The following is an 11211-nucleotide window of genomic DNA, read 5'->3' on the forward strand; positions in this document are numbered from 1 at the left end:
AAATGAAGAAAATATCTAATTAAAAAATTGTTTAAATAAAAAAAATAAACAAAACAATTTAGATTTTAGGAAAAGCATTCAAAAGGGTTTAGTACAATCTTCAAAACTGATTCTAGGTCCAAAGGGCAGTGTAAGCCTGGGTGGCCCTGTTGTGTCAGAAACTACTATACTCATACTAAGATTAATGAGGATGTGCCAGGAAGACACGGAAGACTCAGCACTGAGGGTCAAATCTAGGACAATGTAGGCATGAGAGAAAAATGANAGCAAGGAGATGGTAACCCATAAAACAAAACCAAATCCAGTCAACCGTGATCCAAAAATCAAGCAGGGAGGGAGGGAAAGCCCTTGTTAAAGAATGGCAGCTGGCTAGANTTCAGAGCAGTGCTCTGTGGGTTGGCTGACTCAACTTCTTCGTGTTGCTGAGTTTGTGGAGTATGATGATACGGGCCGAGGAGATAGNTCAGCAGTTCAGAGCACTCACTGATCTTACAGAAGACCTGGGTTCTGTTCATTGGCACAGAATCATTGAGATGGTAAAGCTATGGGATAAAATTAAAACAGTCCCTAAGTGAAAAACACAAATAACAAAACAATGACTATATAAAAAATGCAAAGACAAAGAAAATGCTCACAATATTTAAATTATAGAGTATTTGTGATATATGTATGTATGTGTGTGCTTACTGAGTTTATGTATACCATCAACATGTAAGAGGCCAAGGTGGTCAGAGGGTGTCACAAGTCCTTGGACCTGGAGTTACAAGCATTTGTGAGGCAACAGATGGGTGGGGAGCACTGAGCCCAAGTCCTCAGCAGAAGNAGGAAGTGCTCTTAACCACTGAGCTGTCTCTCAAGCCCTGGGCATAGTAACCCTTAAATGTACTCTTTAAAACCTTTCATTTGACCATGCTAAGCACTAATGCATAGTATAATAAGCTCTCCTGTACACAGTTTATCACTTCAGGTTGGTTCTGAGGATGAGTTAGAACAAAGTCAGTGTTCAGCAAGCACCCACTCAGGAGCGTGGTGCATAAGCACATACCCAGGCTGACACCTACCATGGTAATAAAAACAAAAAATGTATGAAAGACTTTCAGAGACAAGGCATGTGCCTTTGCACAGAACCCGAATAAACATCTAGATACTACTCTAGAATTTCAGTCACTAAAAGATATCCAAGTGGTCTCCTAGAAAATGAAAAGCAATCAGTGGAAAGTTTGTACAGTATTTGAACATTATTCTGAATACTTCTGTTGAAAACAAGTCTTGTCTTTTACTAACAATACAATATTAGGCAATGCTTTGTAAGTAAAAAAGTCAAGAAACAGATGAATATTCACAGTAAACCAAAAATTCTAGAGTCAAATCCATCAAAATAAAAACTGTGACGAATGGTAGGTAACATAATTTTTACTTTTAACTTTTTAAAATTAAAAATTAGAAAAAGAGCCAGTAATGCGGGTCATTGGGTAAAAGCACTTGCTGCCAAGCCTGACTTTCTGAATTTCATTCCTGGAACTGATATGGTAATAGAAAACCAACTCTGACAATCTGTGTGCATGCACAGACACACAAAGTAAATGTTATATATACATACATACATACATACATACATACATAAGTGAAAAAAATTAGTAAAATGGTAGACCTACCCTTGATTATCTATGTCTTCTGACCCCAGAGGTTTGGAATTAGAGAAAAGTGTCACTCTACTTGAAGCCATCTTAGCATCGATACTGGCATGGGTGGAGATGAGGCTCTGGACCAGTTCATGCGTAGGGCCTGTTTCTTCCTGTCAAAGTCAGGAAAACTGCAGGTGAGGAAAGCAAGAGGATTCTGGAAACATACTGGCTTCATCATTTCTCATCACAGGCCAAGACAGCTCAGCAGTTACAACTGCANACTCTCATGCAGAAGACCTGAGAATTCAGTNTCCAGCACAGCACCCACTCCAGAAGTTCACAGCCACAGNAACCCCAGCACCATAGAGACCTGACAACACATACNTGCATTCATATATACATATAAACAGACACACAGAGGCACAAAAAGTAATTTAAAAAGATCTTATAGTTCTAAAAACCTTTCTCACTGTTTTAACGAGAGAAGAAAATACTGGCGACAAAGCCTACAGCTGATTCCCAACAACATAAGTGTTTCTCAAGTTCATGCAGTGTATCAATCAACCCGAAGCCCTTAGCTAGGAAAACACCAGGTCTCACAATTGTAAACAAAAACTATTTTAACTCAGTAAGATTACATTTCAAAAAACTAAGAAAAACCTAAAGTCTCTATCACTCCCAAGACTCAGGGAACACTGTGGAATACAGGGTAGAAAGAATGGAAGAGCCAGAGGACAGAAACTGCTATGCAACATTCCTCTGCACAGGGTAGGGCCACTGTTGTCATGAACTCTGACAGTAGCTGTGCTCTTCTGCACAAGGTGGAGTCTGTCAATGTTCTCATTAGGGACAGAGCAAGGTTCACGAGGCCCCATTCCTCCTGGAGGAGCAAATGGCAGTAATGGCTGCTGAGGGTGGAATCTGTGGTTTGGTTTGTACGAGTAAGGGTGTTTTGCATGCACATTCTCATCCCTGTACCACTTGCATACTTTTAGGCCTGCAGAAGTCTGAAGAGGGCATCAGTTTCCCTGGAACTGGAGTTAAAAGTCAGTTGTGAGCCACCATGTGGGTGCTGGAAAGGTCCCACAATCTCTGGTGGAGGAAGCAGTGCTCTCAACCTCTCTAATCTAGGTCTAGTAAAAAAAAAAAACAAAACTCCATATCTATTCTCAGGCAAATAACCCTAAATAAACTCAGTGGGTGATTATAAAAAATGGCCAGCTGGAAAGAGTTTCATCAGGAAAGGAGAGTGGCTATGAGGGAGGGAAGCATGTGTGAGAACTGCTAAAATCCATCACACACACACAGCCAGAACGAGTCACAGAGTTAGGTAAAACACGTCAGCAAAAGAGGAAGACTGAAAAGGCGTCCACTAGCGTGAGGGACGAGAAAGTAATTGGGGTGACAGATCAAAATATAATATATACATATATAAAAATATCAAATAAGTATTTCAAAACAAGAAGAGTATCTCAAATTTCTTAAAACCACATGTGGCTCTAACCTAGGGATTCAACAGGAGAGGAGGATAATTAACCAAGGATGCTTAGTAAAGCCTCAAGAAGTCACTATTTTATATCTACCTAAATTATTCATAACACATACAAGTACATGTACACGTATCTTACACACACACAAAAGATCTTAAGTGAAGTATGCCACTTAGTGTGACACTGTTCTCCACAAGAGCCACAGGCTATCTAACAAAACCCCAATACCCAGGATGAGACATTTCCACCTGAGTGATTGGTCAGGGGAGTCCAAGTGACTCCTACAACAATATAGGCCATTGCTGTTGCTCTTGGTTGCTTCTCTGAGGTTGAAGGTCCCTATTGCCAAAGATACTGCATACTTAGGGCCCAGAAGTCAGAGGATTCAAACTGGATCCAACCTGAAAGCTCCTTCCTAAGGCCTGGCTTTCATAGCACCAGAAAATACTAAGCAAGCCAAGAGAAGGAGCAACGAATAGTCCTACCCAGCTGTGATGCCAACGAAGCACAACAATGACGAATGTAGCAAGATGTTCCTAAAAGTGTAATTCCAAAACTTATATCTGGCCAATAACCTACAGCTGCCTAATTGGACTTAAGGCCTGATCAACTGGAGGGAAATCATGCCTGGCAGTGGCAAGCTAACCAACCAGGGGCTAATAAGTCATAGATTTTAGAGGACTTACTACTACCACTGCACTACACCAGCAAGACTATCAAGTGCACTCTAAAACATATCCTTATCCCCACAGACAAGGGTAGCTATTACACCCCATCAAAGGAGCCTCTCTGTATAGCAAATAGAGACCATTATAGAAAGCTATAAACTGCTCACAATGCCAGTTCAACAGATCAACAGATTGGTTGAGAGCCCAGTCCTAACAGACATATCTACACTACAACTCCTGACCTAAGGTTCGTAGAACATCTAAGAGGATGCAGAAAGATTTCTAAGAACCTGAGTCCCTTGGAGTTCTGTGGATAAGACTGTTTCCTAGAAATGACAGGGAAGCTACAGCCCTGAAACCTCAACAACATGGCTGCCTAATCAAGACTGCACAAGGATACCATCAATAGACATGNTAATGTGGTGGGGGAACCTCACATCCCACCAGCAGACAAAGAACTACAAGCAACTGATGCCTGCTGAGGGAGAAAGAGTTAGTCTTACCCAGAGATGAGTCCCCTAATTAATCATCCCATACAATGTGGTCAGCCCGAAGCTCAAATACACGCAAATACCATCAAATGGACTCAGTTATATTATATATGTGTATTTACACACAAGAATATATTTATAAGCAACAATAATAATCAAAGAAAAAAAGGCCAGATATTTAGGGAAGAGGGAATTGAAGGAGTTGGAGGAAAAGGGAAGAAGGAATGTGATTTAATTTTGATTTTTAATAAAAATACCACCAATNACTTACACAGACAAACACACATGTTCTTACATACCACCCCAACCAGGGTTATAAAAAAGAAAGACAGACAGACTGACTGACTAAGGAGCTCTGTAGACCTAGAAAGCACTGCAGTCTTCTAGGAAGACGAGCGCTGACAGGCATCGTGCTGGCAGTAGTGCCAACAACTGAGGACCTCAAATCTGCAGAGTATGAAGGATAGTNTTGGTATTTTCTCTTGGTACAATGGAAAGAAAACACTTTTATAATCAGTTGTTTCATAATAAACTTCAATTAAAAGAAAAAAGCTTCAGTAAGGAGAATATGAACANGCTATTTGATAAGAAAAGATTCGTGGAGAATAATTCAGAAGAGAGCACTTCTTACCGCTGCCTGGAAGCCATGGCTGCCACCTAGGTCGACATAGACAGCATCTTTGTCNTACAGCACACCCCCAACCCCAGAGAGAGGCGCATAAACCAGCTTCTCCTTCTCATTCAAACAGCGCTTCTTTTGCTGTTCCGGAAGAGCACAGGGGTCTGGGAGAAAGCTGACATCACTGGNGACAAAATCTCCCACGCCTGGAAGATAGAACCCAGGAAGCAACTTGCCAACAAGTCAAACGTTCAGAAAACAAACCGGTACCGACTGCTGGAAAAAATCATTCCTGTGTTTGAAGGCCCGAGGCAGGACACAGAAAAGGCACTAAGCAGTGGGCCTTGCTAGCTAGATAACTGCACTCAATCAGCACTTGGCAGATGATGCATAGCTGGGTTATCTTTAAAAATTCCAGAATACGGCTCTGCCTTGCTCAGTGTTCCAAGAGGGTGACAAATATCAAGTGCTTTAGAGTAGACGATACCTGGCATGTGGATCTGGCTGTTATTTTTCAGGTAGGCTCCTCGTAAATAACCATAAAGAGACACCTTTCGGTCACACTTGATGTTTGTGCGGATATCCTCAGGATTTGTCAAATCTTCCATCCTAGGAAATAAAATACAGTCACATGGCAGGAAGGAACATAAAAAGCACGCATACTTCTCTTCATGTGTTGACAACTCTTGTTCACAGACTGAGAGCACAGATCAGTGGTTCAACACTGGGCAGCAAGATCAAACCCAGAGTTTGATCTCAAACTCCACAAAACCAAGTCTCGCTCCTTAAGCTCATCATTCAGAAACAAGGAAGCATGGGCGACACCAGAGGACAGGCAGCCAAACATGACTGCTTCCACCAGGCTCCACAGATACGCGATGCACTCCACAAAGCACTTCTAAGGGAGAGGACAGATACCCTCACTGGGTCAGGGAAAAGCAGAGCACAGGCTCAGAAAAATTCTTTACTGGAAAGTTAAGATTGGTCTGCTGGCTGAGGCCTTTGGTGAGCTTGGATTCCTCTAAAGAATGGTACTACGGGGTAAGAAAGCTTGAAGAAAAACACAACACAGGTGCTGAGTGACGAGAGCCCTGGGCACAAGGACACCATCGCAGATGCCCCAAAATCTTCCCTTCTTCTGCAATTTTTGTTTTGTTTTGTTAAGGAAAAAAAGTCAGGTAGCAGTGACAATGCCTTTAATCCCAGGACGAGGCAGGAGGCAGGAGACAGGAGGCAGTAGGCGAGAGGCAGGAGAGGCAGGAGAGGCAGGAGAGGCAGGAGAGGCAGGAGAGGCAGGAGAGGCAGGAGAGGCAGGAGAGGCAGGAGAGGCAGGAGAGGCAGAGGCAGAGGCAGAGGCAGAGGCAGAGGCAGACGGGTCCCTGAGTTCAAGGTCAGCCTGGTCTATAGAGCAAGTTCAAGGACAGCCAGGGCCACAAAGAGAAACCCTGTCTCAAAAAAAAAAAAAAAGCCAAACAAAATAATAAAGATAAGGAAAAAGAAAACAAAAGGACAATGTTGGGACTCAGCCCTCTATGCACTGAGCTGTACTCCAAACACTGTAAACATTCCATAATTATCCACTCCAAGGCATCGCACCTTCCGGTGATGCAGGCAACCTTTCTTAAATCTTAAAATTTGAGTTAAAAAGAAACACAGAGACCAGGAAGAAAGAAATTCACACTTGTATTTTACCTGTCTGCCAAGATGTAAGGATGAGAAGTCTGCCATGTGAGAGGCCTAAACTTCATAACTGTAATAAACCGGCCCAGGTTGTGAATCTCTTGGTTCTGATACTCTCCATGCACCATTCCAGAAAGGTAGAATAGCTTGGCACCCTAAACAGAAAAAAAGTAAGAATGAATGTCAATTAAACCTATGTCAATACCATAGAAAGCAAGGTCAATGGAAGTTACTGTTTGGTGTTTTCCAAGCTGGCTGCCTTCTTCAGCATGTGTCATGCGAGGGCCTCACAAAGCAAACTCCTCCCAATTAAGCACTGGCATATGTGGAGAAGGCACTGAGATTCCTGAGCAGAGAAAGGATTTTGTGACCAACAGGCCACAGCGGTACAAAAAGGAGAAGTGCTAGGTCCTGGTCCTTAGCTAGCAGAGACTTCTGAAGCACTGCATCAAACCATGACCAACAGAGTGCATTGTCTCATGTGTATGCACAGAAGCAAACGCAATATACCAAGAGGCCCTGACAAAGACCATGTGGAGGGAACAGGCCAAGGGCTACAAACACATGCATACAGGAAAACCCTAGAGATGTGATGAATAGCTCTTCACTCTGGCTACTTTAAAGGATTAAAACTGATAGGACCCAATAATAATTTTCCTCCTACCGGGTAGACTTCTGTCCAGAATCTATGCTTTAACCGCTTCTTTGTCTTCTTAAGTTGCTTGTTATGCTTGAAGGAGTCCAAATGGGTGAGAACTCCCATAATTTTAGGAAACCCATGTACTTGACAGATGTTTAGAAACTCAAATGTCTCCATCTCAAACCCAAAGCTGGCATCTATAAGCATTAGCACCTAAAAACAGAACACAATTTCTCAATGAAGCCATGAAAATACTCCACCCAGACCAAGAGTCAGCAAATTATGGCCCATGGTCACATCAAGCCACTCACTTGTTTTCTTAAATATTCAAAAGAATGTCACAAAAGATATCTCCATTAACATTCATATCCTCAAATTTANAAAATTATTAGTATTCCAGTCATTTTAAAAACACAAGGCTTATTCTACATTGTACTAAGAGTAACACTTAAGTAACTCCCAAATTTATNTATNTATNTATATATATNTANAAATCAGTATAGGTTGATGTGGTCAGAGAGAGATGGCTCAACAGTTAGCACTTGTTTTTACAGAAGACCCAGGTTCAATTTCCAGCACCCACATGGCAGTTTACAAACATCTGTAACTCCAGTTCTAGGGGATACAACACCCTCTTGTCACCTCTGCAGGCACCAGACGTGCAAAGGGTGCACAGAGCCACATGCAACCAAACCATTCATATACATAAAATAAAATAAAATAAAATAAAATAAAATAAAATAAAATAATCTTAAACACACACAGACAAACACACAGTTCTGTTATCCTTAAGGGACAGCTTTAAAAAAAAAGTAATGAAAACCACCAGTTCAAAAGCCCAATTCAGGCTCTGTGTGTTTCCTGTAATTAGTACTGTATAGGTTTTTTATTGTTAAGCCCTGACCATAGCACAACCAGTAAGACTGGGAATCCTATGGATCCTATGTACAGTTGCCAGGGAGAAGTGGGAAATCATCAACCATCCTCCCAGCTGTGANCCCAGCTACCATGGCGGCCTGCCAGGCAAGTTATGTTCACACTCAGATGGCCACTGTGCGGGTAATCAACTGCTGTCTGACTGGATCTGAGGCCAGTTCTATAGCACTCAGGCCTAGCACTGTAAACCTGGTTGAGAGCCTGTGGCTGGAGAGGTCACAGGCTCTCGAGGAGAATCTACTGCTGGTGTTTTGTTAAAAGGACACAGTGTCAGACTGCCCTCTAAGTAGTTATATTTAGTGGGAGACAGAGGCATGGAGTATTCTGAGTTTGGGGTTAGCCTGGTATATATAACAGGTTATAGGCCAGCACTCAGAGCTCACAGTTAGATCCTGTATCAGGGATCAAAAANGAAACAAAACAAAAAACAAGGAAACAAACAAACAAACAAGAAAATTGATTAGTCTGACTCTTATCCTTTTTCAGAGATCCTTTTTGCAAGTGGTGGCAGTTAATAGATTCATGGCTGGTCAAACAACTGTAGAATGCATGCCCTAAACAAGACATCAGTGTTACTGTATCTCCTTCCCCACAGCTCAGGAGTACTGCAGAAGACAGGGTGAGAGGATGTTAAAAGCCACGAGATGGGGAAGAGTGTACTCAAAACCTCCCTGTGACCAGGACAAGACTGAGAGCATCAGCATTCCTTCATGTACGATGGGAAGTTACTGGATGCTGGGAAGAGGAGCCAGGGCTCCAGTAAAGAACCTGACTCACATAAGCAGTCATAACTAAGCACAGTGAGTCAAATAAATCCTTAACTAAGTAGATATAAAGTCATCAGCTAAGGTGGGTGGCAGACACCTTTGCTCCAGCACTCAGGAGGTAGAGGCAGGTAGATCCCTGAGTTTGAGACCAGCTTAGTCTACATAATGAGTTTCANGACAGTCAGGGCCATACAGAGACGCCCTGTCTTAAGAAACAAAACAAAATAAAACAAAACAAAAACTCAAAANNGCATCAAAGGGGTCTCGTTGGGAGGATTTCAGTAGGAGAGGGGGAGTTACGGGATAATGGAGGATGAAAACCACCCAATTCTGTATACAAATGTGGGAAGCATTCAAACAGTGAGACAACGAAGATCCTACAAAACGAAAACGTATGCTCAAAAAGAAAAGGGAATGGCGATTCCCGCTCAATCCTAGCACCTGTCTTTAATCCCAGCACTCAGGAGGCAGAGGCAGGTGGATCTCTGAGTTTGAGAACAGCCTGGTCTACAGAGTAGTTCCAGGACAGCCAGGGCTACAGCAAAATCATGTCTCAAAACAAAACAAAACAAGAAAGAAATATAAAGGGTTCATCCCCAAACAATTACCTTAACTGTTAGGAGCCTCAATTTCATTATATGTAAAGTGCACATAATACCTGAATGAGCACATTGGTGGTTATGTGAACTAAATTGACAGAAAGCCNTTAGCATAGTAGCTAGGAAGCATTCAAGAAATGGCAGGCATTGTGCAAGCAAGTATTATGTGTGCGTGCATGTGTGCACTGACATAATCTTGTCTTATACGTGTATATGTGTATGTATGTATCGATATAATCCTGTCTTGTGCATATGTGTGCATGTGTGTATCATATACTAATGTTGTCCAATATTTTCTCACCCTATGCATTTCTTTAAGTTTGAGAATGTGTTCATGCACATTCCATTTTTTTGACAGTATCAATGGTTGCCATAATTTCAACCACTTCTATCCTATCTTTCCTTAATAATCACAAGTATTTCCTTGCAAATGAGATAAATAACCCATCACATTGTCACACTCTCCATTGGGAACCCAGGTCACCCTATTGACTTACCAGATCTGCTACTTTAGCTAGATCAATCATTACATTGATGTCACACCCACACTCAATAATTGTAAGTCTGCGCTTTTTACCTGTAAGTACAAGGATGAAACTTTTACATTTTAAAAAACTTGAGAATACCCTATCCATTAACTTTATAATGTTCTTGTTTTTAACTGTAACATACCTTTACAGTACAACTCTAGACAGTTTGTAACTAATGCCCATGATCCTGCTGAGCTACAGGCCACTCTCTTTATCTCCATCAAAATTTCTATACTCTCAATACAGCTAAAACCATCAAACCTAACCTAGCAGCATGTTCACGGGACAGGCATATGCTCCTGTACTATTACTATAAACACAGTGATCGAGGATATCCCAAAGATAAAAAAATGCCCTACTCCATCACTTCTTTAACAAGGCACTTCAGTTCCTAATATTACCATTTGGAGAATTTACTTCATTTTCTCTCACTGAAGCACCCAAAATCTAATCCCAGCACTCAGGAGCCAGACTGGAGGTCAGCCTGGTCTATATACCAAGTTCCAGGAGAACCAGAACTATATAGAGAGACCCTGCTTCAAATACAAAAATAAACAAAAGCGCACAAATTATCATAGAGTAGCTTTGAGAAGGTAGCAGTGTGTAGGGTATATGGGAGCTCACTTATTGTTAAATGAATGGGCTCACAGTAACCAGACCCAGTCCTAGGCCTTTCCAAGAAGCACACTTGGCAAAGCAGACCAAGCAGTCAGCCTGAGGAGGTNCACATCAGCATTGTTAGGTCTGAGAAGTTACCTTCGGNGTTACAGGCAAGTCAGTAAAAGCAACCAGGTGGTAATCGGATGTAACAACATCGGTGTTATATATTCTGTTTGACCAAACAGCAATCCCTTGGCACAGCAGTCTAAGGAGGCACTCCCTACCTGACACAATTGTCACAGGGCCTCTGATCTCACTCAATTTCTGTCTGGTAAAATTCCGAATCAGGCATCGTATCAAAGTGCTCTTTCCAACTTTTGGAGGTCCCATCACCACTACCACTATTGGTGGGGGCTCCAGTGGAGTTCTGTCAACCACTGGAATGTGATGCTTTTTCGTCTTTAAGTCCTGAGTCCTATTTGTTTACAAAAATAAAACAAAACAAAATTTACTTCCAAAACACAAAAGATCTTTTAAAAGTCCAGATGGTATAGAGACCAGATAAA

The 11211-nt window shown here is 41.9% G+C and overlaps 1 protein-coding gene across 1 annotated transcript in view; it reads right to left on the reverse strand.

Moving 5' to 3' along the window:
• Bms1 (BMS1 ribosome biogenesis factor) overlaps positions 1 to 11211 on the reverse strand; it is a 36146-nt gene that overhangs the window by 22969 nt on the left and 1966 nt on the right. Inside the window, exons 3-9 of the mRNA XM_021164145.2 lie at positions 10930 to 11120; positions 10013 to 10092; positions 7238 to 7426; positions 6586 to 6728; positions 5381 to 5502; positions 4906 to 5099; positions 1656 to 1795 (exon numbers count right to left, since the gene is read on the reverse strand). Coding sequence (XP_021019804.1) covers positions 1656 to 1795; positions 4906 to 5099; positions 5381 to 5502; positions 6586 to 6728; positions 7238 to 7426; positions 10013 to 10092; positions 10930 to 11120 — 1059 coding nt within the window. The remainder of the gene's footprint in view (positions 1 to 1655; positions 1796 to 4905; positions 5100 to 5380; positions 5503 to 6585; positions 6729 to 7237; positions 7427 to 10012; positions 10093 to 10929; positions 11121 to 11211) is intronic.

This window comes from Mus caroli, chromosome 6, assembly GCF_900094665.2.
Source record: "Mus caroli chromosome 6, CAROLI_EIJ_v1.1, whole genome shotgun sequence".
NCBI classification, from domain to species: Eukaryota; Metazoa; Chordata; class Mammalia; order Rodentia; family Muridae; genus Mus; species Mus caroli.